General features: G+C 43.9%; 1 protein-coding gene across 1 annotated transcript in view; it reads left to right on the forward strand.

The window, feature by feature from the left end:
* The window catches only part of SLC6A19 (solute carrier family 6 member 19), an 89,361-nt gene that overhangs the window by 60,380 nt on the left and 9,534 nt on the right, over positions 1 to 19,447 (forward strand). The window contains exons 7-10 of the mRNA XM_083186298.1: positions 6,329 to 6,441; positions 7,519 to 7,647; positions 10,067 to 10,223; positions 17,767 to 17,971. Of these exons, the coding sequence (XP_083042424.1) occupies positions 6,329 to 6,441; positions 7,519 to 7,647; positions 10,067 to 10,223; positions 17,767 to 17,971 (604 nt within the window). The remainder of the gene's footprint in view (positions 1 to 6,328; positions 6,442 to 7,518; positions 7,648 to 10,066; positions 10,224 to 17,766; positions 17,972 to 19,447) is intronic.

The raw sequence follows: 19,447 nt of genomic DNA on the forward strand, positions 1-19,447 counted from the left end.
CCAGAAAACATGACTCAACTTTTTAAACTCTCCTTTCTCATAGGAGTTAGTAGCAAAGTAAAAAAACAAATAACTTTGCACCTTGGCAAAACCATATAGCGCTGCAGGTGGGATAGACGTAACATGCTGAGAGATTTGGAAGGAGCATATCCAAACTTAAATCTAAAGTGTAATGTTAAAAAAGGTAGAGGCAATGGTTTGTAGTGTACCTGATATAAAGTGACTGTGGGCGATTGGCTGGTGGTTCATTTTATCTCTTTTCAAGCTTAGTACATCTGGACCTTAATCTTTTTGTTTTGCTCTCCTCTGAATCAGTGTCAAAATGGGGCATGTAGAGCCCCCAGGGGGGATGCAGTGGTAGGAACCCATGCTTAGGGGTGTGGCCAGCCACCACAGGGGTTTGGCTAACCATTAGAGATTATTGTCTGGGTCCACTGATAAATATACTGTATATCGTAAATGCTTACAGCTAATACATGCATGATAACGTGCAAGATTAATGCATGCATTGTAGAAAGTCCACCATAATTCTGCAGTATATTGTAACATATGTCTAATGTAAAATTCAAATGCAGTCTAGAACCAGATCCCTAGCGGAATGGGTGGGACTTCAGGCAGTGGGACCCACCAAGGTTTCCCCTGTACTATTGTGGGCCAGTCTGAAGCTGGTACCATAATATCTGACTTCATTGGATAGACCCAGTCTTTACCTCATTAACACATGTGTAGTGTGGTTCCAGACTGTCTACTCAGACCTGTCATAAATAGATAGAACTCTTACAGAACATTCATATGTAAGTAAACATTCTACACAGGGTTATACACGACATACATTTATATATATGCTTAACAGCAAAGAAGTACAGATCATATTCACAAAAAGCTTTTCAGAGTTTTGCTGCATATGCACGGTGCGATAGCCTTGTCATTCAATCGGACTTGAATCACGATATAATCACACAGCAAGCCAAAAGCACGCATTTTTACTATATAGTCATGGCTGCACTGTCTATTTTGCTATTCAATTTGAAATTTTGGCTATAGCCAAAATTGAACAGTAAATATCACCGTGTGTACAAACCACTTGTCTTTTATAGCTAATACCACCTTCGGTTTAGTTAGCTCATTTTGTTATGCATGTGCTAGAACACAACCAGGACAGAACCCAGCAATGTAGTCTTTTGCCATTGTGATCAGCAGTGAAATAACAGTTTTTAATCATATGCCACAATAGCTGCTTATTGCGGCTGCTGTTCCAGCTTGAAAAGAACAGTAAACATGACTACATCAATGATTGCTATGAATAGCCGCAATAAGAGACGTTAGCCAGGAGTAATCTGCAGAGATAAAGACAATTTGACAACTTTATGCTCCCAAAAATAGATCACATTGGAATTATTGCCTTGTTTGCCTTATTGATTTAGGCTAATTTTTCTCAAGTCATAATTCCTCTCCTCTATCACTGTTATCCATTACCTGATACCTAACCTATAAAACTTTCCATGGTAAGATGTAACTGTTAAATGTTATTGAAGCCGATTAATCTCTGGGTATGGTGATACACAGTACAATGATACAGTTTGTCTAGAATATTACAAATAATCAGATGGTATACAGTATGTTCAAAATGATTTGTGTACAGGTGATGATATTGCAGAGTTATATAGACACACACCAGAAGATGAACAGCCCAGTGATGTTGGTTTATTGATAGATAGCAGGTACAGCTGTACTCACTGTTACATATTCAATGCTGATAGAGCTGCACTTGAGCAGTGCATGGTTTCATGATACATCAGTTGGTGAGTGTATGCTGCAAACGGGTATTGACGCAGGGTTGCTGGAACACACATATATATACACAGGTATATTTTATATATATATAGATATATATATAGATATATATATAGATATATATATATATATCTATATATATATATATATACTTCGGTGGGCCGGCACTCACTGTCTCCAGAAACAGGGTCAATCAGCCTGCCTGGGTGCCTGCTCCTGTAAACCTGTGCTCACGTATACCGATGTAGAGATGCATGAAAAGTGTAAACGGAGTTTGATAAATCATATTTAAAAGGTTTAAAGAAATGGCGGGGACGTTGGTAAAAGTCTATTGCAATGAAAGGAGATTATGTTGAAAAATAAATGAAACTTTTTGGTACTTATTGTTGATCCACCCTTGTGTGTGTATATATAAATCCCCTCTAGGGGCCTTTGTCAAGACAATAATCCATGTTTACAGGCACAGCAGGTAGGTACTGTAGTAGTCACTACTACCTGCCTGCTGTGCCTGTAAGCATGGATTATTGTCCTGACAAAGGCCCCTAGAGGGTTGAAACGTCGACTATTCTTGGAGATTTGCATGAAAAAAGCTGATTTAAGCTGTTGTGGTGAGTGCTCCTGCTTTTCATTAAGCGCCTTGGATTTATTTATGGTGTTCAAGAACTTGATCCCCTATAAATATATACAGAGACAGAGGGGTGCAAATGCACTATGCAATCATTACATGACAATATAATATATCAATATCATAAGAGGTTGTTGGTATATTATTGGCCAGTGATATTGGCCTGCCCACCAATCATCCAGGTCACCTCTTGTCAAGCAAGTCCCTAATGCATAATGGCTGGTCTTTACACATAAATTTCTGCCAAAATGTGTGACTACATAGGGTTCTGAACAGTGACTACACAGTCTCAGAACAAGATCAATTCTCTATATTACCATAGCCTTTTCTCAGGGTGACATCATTGCAATGAAATCATAGAAACATATTTGAATTAATCTATGTCACCCTGCAATACTATTGGTAAACTTGTCTTTTTCATAGAGTCACTTGTATACCAACCTATGTTAATTGAGTACTAATACTGTAACTAGAAAATTGTGTCTTAATAAAATACAAACTCATTTGTGCTGTTTAAAGGCTGCTCAAAACTACTAGCAGCCCAACTAAACACTATTAAGATACAAAATATCAGAATATCAATTACAAGTGTTACAATATTTGGAGACAACATTTAAATCTCAATGAGAATGCTTACTGGCAGCCTGTGATACTTATTTCACATCAACTTGTGGGGGGATACGGAATACTATTGATCCCAATCAAACCCCCAGTGATACCTTGCACATACTTTTATATATTTTGTTTGTTTTTTGTTTGTAATTTCTGTGTGTTTGTGTGTGCTAATTTCTTATCTAGACTATTAAAAGCTAAGGGCGGAAGTATTAATATACATCGCCGCCATTTGCCGCCCAGCCGGTGCAATGCCAGTGCATATGTACTAACATATGCTGCTGGCATCGTGGTGCGGTGACAGAGGCCCCCTGCCATACCTGTAATGTGGTCTGCGGGGGGTCTCCATCACCTCCCAGCCGCCTCCTGCTCCCCTCACGCCGGGACAGCTCCTCCGGCTCAGTTGCTATGGGGAGGAGGGGTTTACTTTCCGGGTCCATGAGGACCTGCAGCAAGGTAAACCAGGGGGAGGGGGAAAGGGGTGTTGTGTGAGGTGGCGGGTTTGCGGCGGAGGCAGCGGGCAGCTAGAAGAAGCCCATAGGCTTCTATAGGGTATTGCCACCCAAAGCGGAAAACATGGCGCCGGGTGTTAGTACATACAGATGGAGCGGGTCTCTTTTTTGCAGGGGATGGCATTGGCGACGCCAGCCGCCATCCCTCGCCATCTGTATCTGCGAAAGGCTTCCCCCGGGTCCCCGCCATCACGCGCGTCTCAGTCAGATGGATGCCGGGCTGCTGGCGAATCGCCAGCGGTGACTTTCTGTCGATTCGCCAGCAAGAGGGAGCCCGGCTCCATCTGTATGAAATTGTGGTAAAACAGGGGTTTAACCGCATTTTCCCCTTAATAAATCCCGCCCTAAGTCTTAAAAATACCACTGATACAGGGACCTATCCCTACCACCAATGTATCGTTCCTTTGTACAGTGCTGCGAAACACTTGTGGTGCCTTATAAATAAAATAATAATAATAATATCTGCACCAAAACTTTCTGGTTTTATCCATGCTAGTCTTTATCTGTACAGATGGAGCACTTCTCATTCAGTGGGGGTCTGACGGTTGGATCGCCAACCACCAGCCCCTGCCAGCTGCCGGAAGGGAACGCGTGCACAGGAAACGCTTGCGCGTCCCCTTCCGACAGAGCTCACTGTTGGTCCCTGCTGCCTCCCCGTCGCTGTCCACCGGTCCCCACCACTTCCCAGCACACCTCCCCCCAACCTTGCCCATCTCTCTGAAGCGGAGACGGTCAGGGTTCCAATCCTCCACCACCTGAAAACTGGAACGTGCGTGCGTGTGAGCAGCTCGCGCATCCCAGTCAGATGAAGAGCCTCTCCACCAGCAATCACCAACAGGGGCGTTCTGGCGAGCCCAGGCACTGGCTGAGAAGCACTCCATCTGTATATTGGGGGTTATTCTGATTCATTCGGAAAGGCACAATCACTCTCAGATGGACAAAACCATATGCAATGCAGGTGGGGCTGATGTAACATGGGCAGAGAGAGTTAGATTTGGGTGGAGGGTGTACTTCAAACTGATATCTATATTGTAGTGTAAAAATAAAGCAGCCAGTATTTACCCTGCACAGAAACAATAAAACACTAAAATCGAACTATTTCTGCACATTTTACATCAGCCCCACCTGCAGTGCATATGGTTTTGTCCATCTGAGAGTGATTGTGCCTTTCCGAGTGAATCAGATTAACCCCCATAGTCCAGCAGACCACACTACTTATGTAAATAGCCATTTCCAATTAAATATTTTCCAAACAAAGAGTGCCCCAACAAAAAGAGAGTCTTCTTCTCTCCAAATTTGACATACCGTTATTTTCAAGCGTGCACCTCCACACCAATTACCCAATAAGATAAATATTATCTTTCTAGTTTGACTAACTGTGGACCATTATATTTATCCTACAAACTAAATCTTTACAACCTACGCTTGTGCACCTGTCTCTCCCATTCCCCCTTTCCCTAAAACTTTAAGTATAAAAGAATTGTCTATGTCTTTTTTAGAAGTATAAAAATGAATCTCCATAGTTCATAGTATATTTCTCCCACTACATTTTTATTTGTATACATACATAATAGTCATTTTAGACTTGAGGACTGCACGTGTTGAGTGTTATACAGACATTCCTCACTTAACGACCTACCTGTTTACCGACCACCCGGACTTACGACCTGGGCCTTCATTTAGCGTCCGTGCTGTGACTCCTCTGACTTACGACCCCGTCTGCTCTGATTTATGACCTGCCGCCTACCCTCTCGCAGTTACGACCTGCCCGCCTACCCTCTCGCAGTTACGACCAGCTCTGCCTGTTTAACGACCAGCGTCTCAGAAGTCTTAAGGGGTTTTAAATAGGTTTGTTTAACAACCAATTCGCTTAACGACCGGGTCGTAGGAACGGAACCTGGTCATTAAGTGAGGAATGTCTGTATATCTGTTTTTTTCCTTTACTGGTTGTCTTCCTGATGTCACATCAAGATAATAATAATAATAATAATAATAATAATAATAATAATAATAATAATAATAATAATAATAATAATAATGTTCTATAGATAATGTAGACAACAGAAATTGTATGACATTTGAAACATTATTTATGCCGATGTATCAATTTTAAAAGTTAATTAATAATGTTGCTTTCAAGTAATACATTAGTTTTGTTTGTATCACATTAATATCCATATTAAAATGAAATAATGAACCCTGGAACTGTTTTGTCACTACTGATGTGAACTTTGTAATCTAGTAATTCAAATGTAACTTATTACAAATAAGTAACATATTTCACTGTTAGTACATGGAGAACTCTACATGTCAGCATATCTAAGACAAAGCGCCTACAGCCTACAAAGCGCCTTGAGTCCTTTTGGAGAAAGTGGGCTATATAAATTAAACTTACTTACAATCACTTTAAATGTAGGTGCATACACACAGGGTGTTTTTTTGCCCAGTGTGTATGCACAACGAGAATGGGGAAAATGGCTGGGATGAAAATTGCTCAGTGTGTATGCAGTATTTTTGCCCGTCCAAGAAAAGTTCACGGGGGTGGGTGGCTTTACAAAGCAGGTTGCAGCCGGTGATGATACAGGAGCACTGACTGCTCATTGAAGTGAGTGCTCCACTGAGTGGCTTTTGGGCTGAAAGTGACTCAAACAGTAAAAGTCAGCTGCTTTCAGCTCAAAATCACCCAGTGTGTATGGGCCTATTAGTCAATAAGTATTGCAGATATTCATTTTTAATTTTAGTATTATTCAAAATAAAAACACTCATTAATTATAATTTCTTTTAGGTTAAGGAATTGGCCAATCCAGTTACATGGCTAGATGCTGGTGCCCAAGTCTTCTATTCATTTTCTCTTGCTTTTGGGGGCCTGATTTCCTTTTCCAGTTACAATTCTGTACAGTAAGTCAAATAATACTTTCTTTGCATCATGCATGATATATATATATGTGTATATATATATATATATATATATATATATACACACAATACGCGTATTAGCAAACAAATTACAAGCACTATATATATATATATATATATATATATATATATATATATATATACACACACACATATATATAGATAATAACCGCTCGCTGGACATCTACTGCTGATGTATATTTATCATGCTGTAATTGGCTGGTATCTCTTGTCGGATTCAGTATTGAATCCCGGCGGTCGGGATCCCGGCGTTCAGAATCCCGACGCCGGAATCCCGACAGCCGAAATGCCGACAAGGGGGGGACGTGGATCGCCCCCCCTTGCGGGCTCGCTGCGCTCGCCACGCAGCGGGCCCGGTGCCTCGCTACGCTCGGCACACTAATTTATTCTCCCTCCAGGGGTGTCGTGGACACCCCAGGAGGGAGAATGTGTCGGCATTTCGGCGGTCGGGATTCCGGCGTCGGGATTCTGAACGCCGGGATCCCGACCGCCGGGATTTTAACTGCATCCCCTCTTGTCCTGTCTGACTAATAGGAGTACTATCAGTTATCAAATTAGAAACCTTGCTGCTCTTTGGTAATTCCTGCCTAAACTCATCTGATTCCACTTTCTACTCTAGCCCAATAGCCATAGAATCTTTAATAGCATTTCAGGGCACAATTATGCTTCATTATTTATTGCTAAAGATTTCAAAAATAATAATTAATATATTATTTGTGGTCTTAGACTGGATTATTTGCATTAACATTGGGCATTTCAGTTGGGATGGATACTTATATTCAACATAGAAACCCCTTGGATATATTTAGGAACACATATCTAATCCCATTCACGCCAACATTTTGTGTGATAAAGGTGCATGTGGACAAATCTGTAGCTACTGTACGTTAGCATAGTAACAAATTGATTAACATTACACTTATTACTGTTTTCTTATCTGTACAACACTTGCTTTCATGTATATAGTAATACTAAAATGTCAGAAGGTTGATTGACTAAATGACAGAAGCTGATAAATGATACATTTTTATTTTACAGTAACAACTGTGAAAGAGATGCGGTGATAATCTCCATTATAAATGGCTGTACGTCCATATACGCAGCCACTGTTATCTACTCTATCATTGGATTTCGTGCTACAGCCCAATTTGATGATTGCTTTGACAAGTAAGCACTATAAAAATGTTTTACTATGTCCCTCTTATCTCTTCTTCTGATTGTTGTTTTGTCTCCTCTCTGATTACCCTACTCACACTCACGCATTACAGATTCTTAACACTGTTTTCTAATACCCCTTTTACACAGATCACCCGGAAATTACCTGGCATTTTTGAGTGCCAGGTCATTTTGCCGGGTGCGGCCTGACTCCAATTCACACCACCCGCAAATTACCGGGTTTCTGTTTATTTATACAATGCTACCTTTTCTTTACCATACTGTATATGACTCTGTTTGGATAAATTGGTGGATAAAGAAAGAGGATTATAGTTATACTTTATTCTGTAGTTTCCATTTTTCCATTTTTCTTTCTAAAGGCCCATACACACTGAGCTGAAAGCTGCTCACTTCTACCATTTGAGCTGCTTTCTGCTTTAAGCTGCACAGTATGTATGGGCCCTGCAATGAGCAGTGAGCACTGATGTACACTCCCGCATCATCGCCGGCCCCCGCTTATTGGCTGGTATTACCAGCAGATGAGCAACAGGGTGGACATCTTTCCATAACCGCCCACTCCTGCGAAAATCGCTTTGATTTGCAAAAATCGTTCTGTGTGTATGCACTGACAGCGGGATATACTAAAGGGAAAATGCGGTAAAACAGGGGGTTTACCGCATTTTCCTTTGTACCATTAGCCGTCCACCCCATCTTCGCCTGGCAGGGTATCGCCGCCCAGAGGGCTGCTATCGCCACCCGCCGTCCGCGTGCCCCCCCTCCCATCCTCCTTTGATCTCCTCCTCCCCCAGCAGGTGTCACAGCCGGGAGGACATCCGGCTGCAGGGGGGAGGAGGAGACGCAGGGGGACACTGGCAGCTGCCGGGATGTGATGGAGACCCCCGCAGACCACATCACAGGTATTGCGGGGGGTCTCCATCACCGCACCCCGATGCTAGCCGCATATGTTAGTACATATGCGGCAGCATCGCGGCGGCTGTCAGGCAAAGGGCGGCGATGTATATTAATACATCCAGCCCTGAGCGTTTTTCAGCCCAGCAATTTTTCCCATCATCTCTGTGCATACACAATGGGCAAGAACACCCAGTGTGTATGCACCTTAACGATACACACATTACACTTAGTGGCAGTGTCACCATATAAATAAAAAATAATATGAAGAATAATATCTGAACACCTTTTTGGAATCAGCATTTACATATGTGTAACCCACTTTAGCCTATGAGAAAATCAGAATGTCCACAGCTGCACAGAGGGCAACAAACCTCATTTTTAGGAGTGTCATATTGGGCATGAAGGGCTTACCATGGAATGTAGTGTTAGAGGCCAATGCTTAAGGAGTGTGGCCAGTTAACAAGGATGAGTGGCCAGCCCCCATCTATTAGATGCTGTGTAATTGACCCAATAATATAGCAACAAGGTATAATATCATACCTCCCAACTGTCCTGATTACAGAGGGACATTCCCGCTAATTAGAGACTGTCCTGCTGTCCTTGGCAGAACAATGTGGTTACCTTCTTAACCAGGGCCAGACTGTCCCCTCGCCACCCAGAAGGACAGAGCAGCTTCAATCCCTCCGGACTGGGCCTTGGAAGTGCAGGCCAGTCTACAAGACTGTACAGACCCATCGGGTCTGCAGCGACATACCGAACATGTCGGAACAGGAGAGGTGAAGGGGCAGCTCACCTGCTCTGCTCACCTGCCAAATGCTACCACCCCCGGCGCTGCTGTACTGGAGAGGAGAAGAGCAGAGAAATAATGTGCAGTCAGCTACAATACCACACATTACATCTTCCACTACATGCAGGGACATGCACAGAGGCTGAAGTGCCCAGACACTGAACACTGCAGGAAGCAGGGTAGGCATGGCAGCTACACTAGTCAGGGACTCTTGTCTTAGTCACTCCCCCACCAACTTTGATGGCAAAGGTTGTGTAATTGTGACAATGTGGACAGGAGGAGCTGGCCGGAGAAATAATCTGGACCCATGCTGATAGGAGATATCAGTGTGCAGGAAATAGCCTAAGCTAGGAGGGACGGGAACTTATAAGATGGTGTCTCCACACTTTTCACCTGAATGCTGGGTGTTGGGTATATGGGTGGGGGAGGGGGGGGGGGGGGTGTTTCAAAGCATTTGCCTAGGGTGCTGAGAAACCTTGCACCAGCCTTAATTGTAGACTCAATGTATATGTAATATTGCAGACTCAACTCATACATATTCTGTATATGTAAGATTGTGTGATTATAAACACATGTGTATAAGACTTCTGGACATAAAAAATGTTCAATAAACACTTAGTACAATATAGGACATATCAAACATGCACAAAATGTGGTTTTGGTTTTTGCAGAAACCTACAAAGTAGTTTTATATAAATTACCTTATTTTAAAGATTAGCATTTCTGTTTCAGAAACATCCTAACATTGACAAACACTTTTGATTGGCCAGAAGGAAATATAACACAGGAGAACTATGATGACATGGTCATTTATTTTAATACAACACAGCAGAGCGTGTTCGAAACTCTTCAGCTTCCAACATGTGATTTAAATACCATTCTATCTCAGGTAAGATTTTTGTTGCTTTTTATTATAATAATAATTATTATTATTATTGTTATCATTTATTTATATAGCACCACAAGGGATCCCCAGTGTCTAGTTAAGGGGTATATACATGGGGTAATTTTCACCCCATCTCTAAGCGATCTAGAGCAGTGGTTTCCAACCCTGGTCCTTAAGTACCCCCAACAGTGCACGTTTTCCAGGTCTCCACACAGAATCACAAGTGACATAATTAGCTCCAACTGTGGGTCTTTTATAATGTGTCTGAATAATGATTGCACCTGATGGGTGACCTGGAAAATGTGCACTGTTGGGGGTACTTGAGGACCAGGGTTGGGAACCACTGATCTAGAGCACTGATTGCTCCTTGAACAATAGGCAAAGCGCCGCACTGCACAGATCGCTTAGCACACATCGCAGAGTGCATCGTGGGGGTACTGATATGTGTGCCGAGCTGTGATTAAGCACGTCGCTCAGCCTCCCTGCACTGACTTACAGTTCAAGACAGGATAGGACAAGTACAGGGTATATAAACATATCTGCTTCAGCAGACAATTCTAAAATAATTAATAGGCTGCATAACACAGATGGCATCAAAGGAAGTCTGGAGATGGTTCAGGTAAAAGAAGGTAAGGCACGTGAGGGAAGAGGGCCCTGCTTGAGAGAGCTTACATTTTAAAGGGGAGGGGCAAACAGAAAGGGGTGACAGAAGTGGTAGGAGTGAGCATGTAACAGTGGGTTAGGATGAGTTGGCTGGGTTTGGTGAAGAAGTTGGTCTTGAGAGTCTGATTAAAATTTTGTAGAGAAGTGGCAAATCTGAAAGGGAGAGGTAGAGAGTTCCAGAGGTAGGGAGCAGCGTGTGCAAAGTCTTGGAGGCAGGAGTGGGAGGAAGTATCTAGTTAACAGGGGAGACAGCATGCATTAGCAGAGCGAAGAGAATAGGTAGGAGTGTAAAGGGTAAGAGAGAAAAAGGTGAACCTCGAAACCAGTTAAAGCTGCTGTATATGGGAGTGTGTAAAGCCAGGGCCGAAACTAGGGTTTCCGGCGCCCGGGGCAAGGCAGTCTTTTGGTGCCCCCCCCCCCCCTAGTGATGCTGCGGCGCGGCGAAATTTTCGGGGGTGTGGCCTAATTTGGGGGCGTGGCCTATAATCGCTGCTCTCCCGCGAGGCCACGCCCCCATTTTGCCGCTATGGGGGCATGACCCAGAGGCTCTGTGAGCCTCTAGCCATGCCCCCAGCCCCCTGGCTGCGGGAATAGACGCTGTGCGCATGCGCACAGCGTTTATTCCCCGCTGCTTAGTTAGCAGCTGACAGGGGGGACCGACCAAATGACGCCTTGTCCCTGGCGCCGGAGACCCCCCCCTCCCCGCACAGTCCTCTCACCGTTGCAGCCGCATGTTACTTTGACTTCGTCCGTCTCCTACTAGCGCTGCGGCGGGAAGCGCTGATGACTTCAAAAAGACTTGCCGGACGCTGATTGGCTGAATTCAGCCAATCAGCGTCCGGCAAGTCTTTTCGAAGTCATCAGAGCTTCCTGCAGCCGCGCTAGTAGGAGATGGACGGAGTCAAAGTAACATGCCCGCCGCTACACTACAGCGTCCACATACACCGGACCTCACAGCGCCCCTCACCTCCAGCGCCCGGTGCGCGTGACCCCCCAGCCCCCCCCTAGTTACGGCCCTGGTAAAGCTCCCTATCAAATGAATAAGCAAAAAGAAAAAAAGGTATACAGCGCTTGGGTTAGTCTGAATGATGACCAAACACAAATGTGATAATAAAATACAAATACATTTATTTCATTACACAACAATTAAGAGAATTCTCTATATGAAAAAATGAAAAAAATTGCGAAATGGTTAAAAAAAGGGGGGGGGGAGGGGAGGAAGATAAAAAAAACAGTCAATGCATGCACATGGCTCCAGTGGGAAAGAGAAGGCAGTTCATTGGGCCAATGTTTTGATATAATTACCACCAATGATGGTCAGACGTCAGGGCCTCATCTGGTGACAAAACAGTGTGAATCTGGTTTAATTCCCAGCATATGAATCCAAATAGCCTCAGATAGAATTGAGCAGGAATGGTTGGTGGAGTGATGGAGATGCCACCGCCAAAAGTCACTGCAATAGAGGTATGGACCTGTGAGGGTGCGAGCAGATGAAGGCTGGTTCGGATTTGGAGTTCACCGTGAAGGAGCCTGGTGCAGGATGGTATCAGGGCTCTTGATTGGGGCCAAGTAAATGGTGGGGCTCAACGCGTTTCGATGTGCTAACACGTCTTCATCAGAAGCAGTAATTACTGCTCCTGATGAAGATGTGTTAGCACGTCGAAACACGTTGAGAGCTATATAAATGGGTAAGAGCTATACCAGTGAGTGTGAGAAACTTACAGCAGAAATATGTGGAAATGGGACCGTGCCCTAGAACTGCAGCTATGGGTTAATTTCAAGGAATTACCAATTCCTTACACACTAGCAACCTCCAAAGAATGCAAAAAACCCAGTCAGTCCTTCGATGGTACACTATTATAATAATACCAAACACTGATATAAAATTAGAAAGGTAATACATTTCCTGTAGTTGTATAAATCAGTTTCTATGATCATATAGGGTTCCTCCTGGGTCTGGTCAGAGAACAAGAATAGAGAAACTGACCTTCAGTCAGAACCTTATATTCACGTAGAGGTTTCTTTCACGTAGTATTTTCCCTATCTGTAAAGGCCCATACACACTGGGCGACTTTGAGCTGAAAGTCACTTAAAACAGGAGGTTTGAGCGGCTTTCAGCTCAACGCTGCCCAGTGTGTATGCCCTGGCCCGAAGCGTGGCGAGCGCAGCGAGCCCCGCCAGGGGACGTGTAATACATGTGAAGTAATGCGCGTGCGCTCGCCGCGCTATATAAAATCAACTCCAAGCCGACGTGGATAGTGGGGGTATGAAAAGGTCGGAGGACGCGTACCGCCGCCCCTCGCTGGCTCGCTGCGCTCGCCACGCTTCGGGTTGGTGTTGATCGTGGCGTGGCGTGGCGTTAACAATGGGGGGGCATTTGACATAGTAATTACCCATCAGGGTGGGTATACAATTAAAAATCGGGTGTGGGGGGCATTTAACATTGTAATCAGCCATCAGGGTGGCTATACAATTAAAAATCGGGTCGAATCGGTCGCATCGCATGCGATTTGACTGTTTTCTGCGACCCGATGCCATACAATTGACATCGGTGGCGCCGTGCTAGGAAAAAAGTACCTAAAAATTTATAAAAAAGAATTTGAAAACACACTGAGAGTGGAGACATCCAGCACTCACCTATCCGGATAGGAGAAAGGAAGAATAAAGTGCTAGAATAGAAAAAAGGCAAGTCTCCTCAAACAGTGTAAGTGCAACCTCCACCCACCAACATGTTTTTGGGCCTAAGTGTGGCCCTTTTTCAAGGTGTGGAGGTCACATGTATGTTTCAGGTATTTATACCTGCTGACAACTAACGGTATAATGCTACATTCAAAACAAGGAAAGGAACAATGGGCCTTACTGCCGCTTCTGCTCTATGGAACGCATCTGTGGAGACCCGGGCACCATTTTGGAAAGACCTATATACACAGAATGTCTTTAGTCAAGTAAAATCCTGGTGGCCATGTTTTCATAGTCCACACGTTACATAGAAATAAATAGGTACAAAGGGAAAGTTTCCAAAATGGTGCTTGGATCTCCGCATATACATCTTTAATATCCCACAATACAGGAGGTTGCGTCCCACAGAGCGAAAGCGTCAGTGACACACTTCCTGTCGCAAATATTCTGCCTTATGCATCCAACAACAGAGGAAGATGCTTTCCATGGAGTGGAAGCGGCAGTGAAGCACTTCCGGTCATGGAGATTCCAGCTGGCAGCAGTGATTTAACCCCTTCCTGACAGAGCTAGTTTTTGCGTTCCTGACAGAGCCATTTTTTTCAAATCGGACATGTATCACTTAAGTGGGGATAACTTTTTTTTGCTTTTACTTATCCCAGTGATTTTGAGATTGTTTTTTCGTGACACATTGTACTTCAAATTAGTGGTAAATTTGGGTCGATACAGTCTGTGTTTTTTTGTGAAAAATACCAAAATGTCGTGAAAAAATGGAAAATTTAGCGATTTTCAAAATGTTAAATTTTCTGCTTGTGAGACAAATAATCATACCACTCAAAATAGTTAATAACTAACATAGACCATATGTCTACTTTATGTTTCCATCATTATTTCAACTTCCTTTTAATTTTTTTGGACACTAGGAGGCTTACAATATGAATAGCAAATTCTCAAATTTTCAAGAAAATTTCAAACACTGATTTTTTTAGGGACCAGTTCAGTTCTGATGTGACTTTGAGGGACTTGTATGTGAGACACCCCCATAAATGATGCCATTTCAAAAACTGCACCCCTTACAGTATTCAAAACAGCATTTTGGAAGTTTGTTAACCCTTTAGGTGTTTCACAGGAATTAAAACAAAGTGTAGGTGAAATTTCAAAATTTCATTTTTTTTGCAGATTTGCAATTTTAATACATTTTTCTAAGGAACACAGTACATTTTACTAGAGAAATGTGACTAAAAATTGATTCCCCCAATTCTTTTGTTTTCATAAATATCCTATATGTGGCCCTAGTGTGCACGTTGACCAAACCACAGGCTTCATAATAGAAGGAGCACCTACTTGATTTTGGAGCCTCCTTTTTATGAGATTATTTTTTAGGCACCATGTAGGTTTCTAGGCACCATAAGATGCTAAAAGTTAGGAACCCCCCCACAAGTGACCCCATTTTGCAATCTACACCCCTCAGGGAATTCATCTAGGGGTATAGTGTACATTTCAAACCCCCAGGGGTTTCACCAATTGTGGTACAACTGGGCAGTGAAAATGAAAAAAATTAATTTTTCATTTTCACAGCTCAGTTGTATCAAAATTGGTGAAACCCCTGGGGGTTTGAAATGTACACTATACCCCTTGATGAATTCCCTGAAGGGTGTAGTTTGCAAAATGGGGTGACTTGTGGGGGGGTTCCACTGTATTGGTGCAACATAGCACCCACCATTCATTCCACCAAAATCTGTGCTGCAAAATCCAAAAATCACTCCTTCCCTTCTGAGTCCTGCCATGCACCCAACTGGTATTTTTTGGTCACATGTGAGGCATTGCCGTACTCGGGAGAAATTGGGGCACAGATTTTGGGGTGCTTTGTATCCTTCATTCCTTGTGAAAATGAAAAATTTTGAGCCAGATCTGCATTTTTGTGTAAAAAAATGTAATTTTTTTTTTATACACACATACACACACACATATATATATATATATATATATATATATATATATATATATATAATCATTTCATTTCATTTTTTGCATTTTTACAGTCCCTAGTGCTGCTGCTGCTGGCGGGGGGAGGGAGGGAGGGGGGAGGCAGCGCTGCGGCGCATAGCAGAGGGAGGAGAGCGGCTGCCGGGTGCCGGGTAAGCACATAGTGCTGCCGGGTGGGAGGGAGGGGGTGTCCGCGGATCGGTGGTGATCGGTGCTGTACCGATCACCACCGTTTTCTATGTTACCGAGCGGCATAGCCGCCGGTAACACAGAAATAGCTGTGATTGGCTGTTCACATTTGAACAGCCAATCACAGCGATCGCCGACCGGCGGGGGCATCCCTGCCCCCCCCGGGCGGCGAGGGGGGATGTCTGCTGTCAGGGACAGCAGACATCTCCAAACTGTCACCGCGTCTATAGACGCGGTGACAGTTTTAACCCATGACGTACATTTATGCCATGTGTCGGGAAGTACTTCCCGACCATGACGTAAATGTACGTCCAATGTCGGGAAGGGGTTAATACACCTGAATCCCCTTATGCTCCTGTGTGTTTGCACTATCCTGTCATATAATTAGCCCATTACCATGGGTTTGGCTACTCACCTGGAGTTAATATGTGTTCAGGAGGCTTGTGTTTCTAGTCTCTTGACTTTAATGGCAGTACTACTGGACGTTAATGGCAGTTCCACGGGACTGGACTTTAACTGCAGTATCACTGGGCTTTAACTGTAGTATCACTGGACTTTGACGGCAGTACCACTGGACTGGACCTATATAGCACTATCACTGGACTGCAACTGCAGCAGTATCACTGGACTGGACTTATACAGCACTATCACTGGACTGGAACTGCAGCTGTATCACTGGACTTTAAAGGCAGTATCTCTGGACTGGAATTATACAGCAGTATCACTTGACTGGACTTTAACAGCAGCAGTATCTCTGGACTGGACTCAGCTGTACACTACACCACATCACAGCACAGCACAGCACACCCTTCCTCTCCCCTCTCCTAAGCTGGAGTGAGAAATGGTGCTGGCTGCCCGCATATATTTATGGTCCATATCTCATCGAGATCTGATGGTGGGATCTCGCAAGGTCCCAAGACCCATGCTCCGAGCTTGGGTGGGAAATCCTGAACAGGCTCAGAAAGCATGTTTGGATTAGGGGTGTCCGGGTTACCATAAACCGAACTCGCTCATAACTACTTTTAGTGTAATTTACTTTATATTTTTGAGAATAAGACTAAGTGAGAGGTTAGAGTTGCCAAAGAGTAAATACATAATCTTTAGTCAAGACACATCAATTTTTAACAAGATAATATTCAAATGGGTCACATGAAAGTCAAATTTGTCACGTTATTAATAACATTATTAGAAGAACCCAAATACATTTGTTGTATTAGCTGTATCAGTGTTGTAACCAACCATGGCAAACCCAATGACACACATATGAGATGCGGTCAGCATCCCAGCGGTTAGGATGCCGGCATTCAATATAATTACGCAGGCATCAGAAGACCAGTGCCAGAACCCAGGTCAAGGCTAGGATACAGCCGGCATCCTGATCTCTAAGTATGCAGGTTGAGGGTGAGGCCGGGGAAGGTGAGGTTATGGTTAGACACTAGTGGGGGAACAGAGTTAGGCTGCAGGGGTGGGGGGTTATGGTAAGCTGAGGGGAGGGGGGGTTAGGTTTAGGCACACAGTTAGGCTGCAGGTGGATTTAGGTTTGGGCTGCGGGGTATGGGGATAAGGTTTAGGCACTAGCGGGAAGGCTTATGGTCACGTTGTGGGGGGAAGGTTAAGTTTAATCTGCTGCAAGGGAGGGTCAGGGTAAGGGGATGGTGGAAGAGTGTTTGGGTACATATGGAGTCCCTGACGGGATGCTTTGTATCAGGATGCCAGAGGTGGTCTCTGAGTGGAGTGGGGATGACATCATGCAGCAATACACAAATGATTGCATGTCAGTCCTGTACACTGGGCATGCTGAAGCTAGTGTCTGCATCCATTGGAAGTACTGTATGGTATGTGAAGTGTATACTTTATAATAGGGCACCCAATGTGATTCAACTATAATCATACAGTATAACTTGGCCTCTTAAATAGAGAGAGATGATAACCTCCCTGTATTTACTTCAAGTAGTTATTTAAATGATACACTCTGTCTGAGTGACATTTACTTTACCTAAATCTCACTAATATTATCTTTTCCCCTCTGTAGGGTGTGGAAGGAACAGGACTAGCGTTTATCGTATTCACTGAAGCCATAACAAAAATGCCGATATCCCCTCTCTGGTCTGTTCTGTTCTTCATCATGCTCTTTTGCTTGGGACTTTCCTCCATGTTTGGTAATATGGAAGGTGTTTTAGTACCATTGATGGATCTCAAAATAATACCAAAAAAATGGCCAAAAGAAGCTGTGACAGGTATGTATTCATTAGTCTATAAAAGGTTATTCTATGCAGATATAAACTGGCATATTTATTTAAACAAGATATATAGAACTCATTGTACTAGTGCTTGCTATGCCAACCTCCTAAACTATGAAGGTTCTTGTCCTTTAAAAGACTTCAAGTGAACATTGAATCCCATTACCATGCATGGCCTTCATTCAAACAGCCCCCCCCCCTCCTCTTCTCCTCCCTACTAGACCTATCTCATAGAAACATAGAAACATAGACCTGTTCCCATCTTGCCCACCTCCGCTATCACTCCCTCTCACCAGGCACTGTCCCCTCTGCTTTCAAGCAATATATTGTCTACAACAGCTTTCCTCCCATTCCATGCTTGATCAACTTCAGTCCTTTCCACTGAAAGTGCATCCAACAAAAGTCTGCAATTACCTCCTTATTGCCAAATCCAACGGCTACTGCTCTATGCCTATTCTACTTGCTTCTCTGCTGCTTTTGACACTTTGAACCACCCTTTCCTCCTAAAAATCTATGTGATACTGCCCTCTCATGACTGTCCTCCTAACTCTCTGACCATGCCTTATCTGCCTCCTTCCCACTTCCTCTCACAGTAAGTGAGCCCCAAGGTTCTGTTCTTTAGTTAAGCTCATTAGCTAATGGATCAGGGTTATGTCTTGGACCACAGTTTATTATTAAATAGAAGAGATGGGGTGTACTGCGCTCACCTTGAAGGTGTTTGTGGAGCGCTGCTCAGCCACAGGGGTATCCCTAGCCCCTGTGTGTTGGGTAGTTAACGAAGCAATGGGTGGGCTTGAGCGCTGCTCCTGTATGTGTCTGTCTGATGCAGTACAGATGTACGTATGACAGTATGTATTGTAAATAAAATATGTTTATTATAACGATACAAAGTATGGGTTGGCTGGGTGATGGTTTGGGGGAAAAAAGAAGGGGGAAAGTTAGTCTCGATGTACAGATGACTAATGAGAGCCCCTTGGGGGATCGGGGGATCAACGGACCCCTTTGTACCATAAACCACCTGGCTTATGTCTCTCTCAGTCTTGTCTGTGCTTTGTTCATACAAAGTATGGGGTGGTGGTGCAGGGGTAAAGTCTACAAGCACAGATGAACCAATGAGAGCCCCTCAGGGGATCGGGGGATCAACAGACCCCTTTGTACCATAAACCAACTGGCTTATGTCTCTCTAGGTGATCTTCTGTGTTATGTTCGCAGTGGTGCTGCTGGATGTCACAATGATAGGTACGCTTAGGTCTTGTGTGGGTACCTTGTTGTAAAGTCAATGCCAGGTGTCAGCAGTGTGCGGCGTCCCGCTGCACTGCTTCTTACCTTGCTCCGATGCCTTCTCTGCCTTGCGATCAGTTCTCTCACACCGCAGGTCAGTCCTGACCTCAGCGCGGTGGGCGGGTAGATGTAGGTCTTGGACGCTTTGTCCTGAGGCCTCGCCTCCTTCTGTGTGTGGGTGTCCGGCTTGAA

The sequence above is a fragment of the Crinia signifera genome, chromosome 5 (assembly GCF_055691185.1).
Source record: "Crinia signifera chromosome 5, ASM5569118v1, whole genome shotgun sequence".
NCBI classification, from domain to species: Eukaryota; Metazoa; Chordata; class Amphibia; order Anura; family Myobatrachidae; genus Crinia; species Crinia signifera.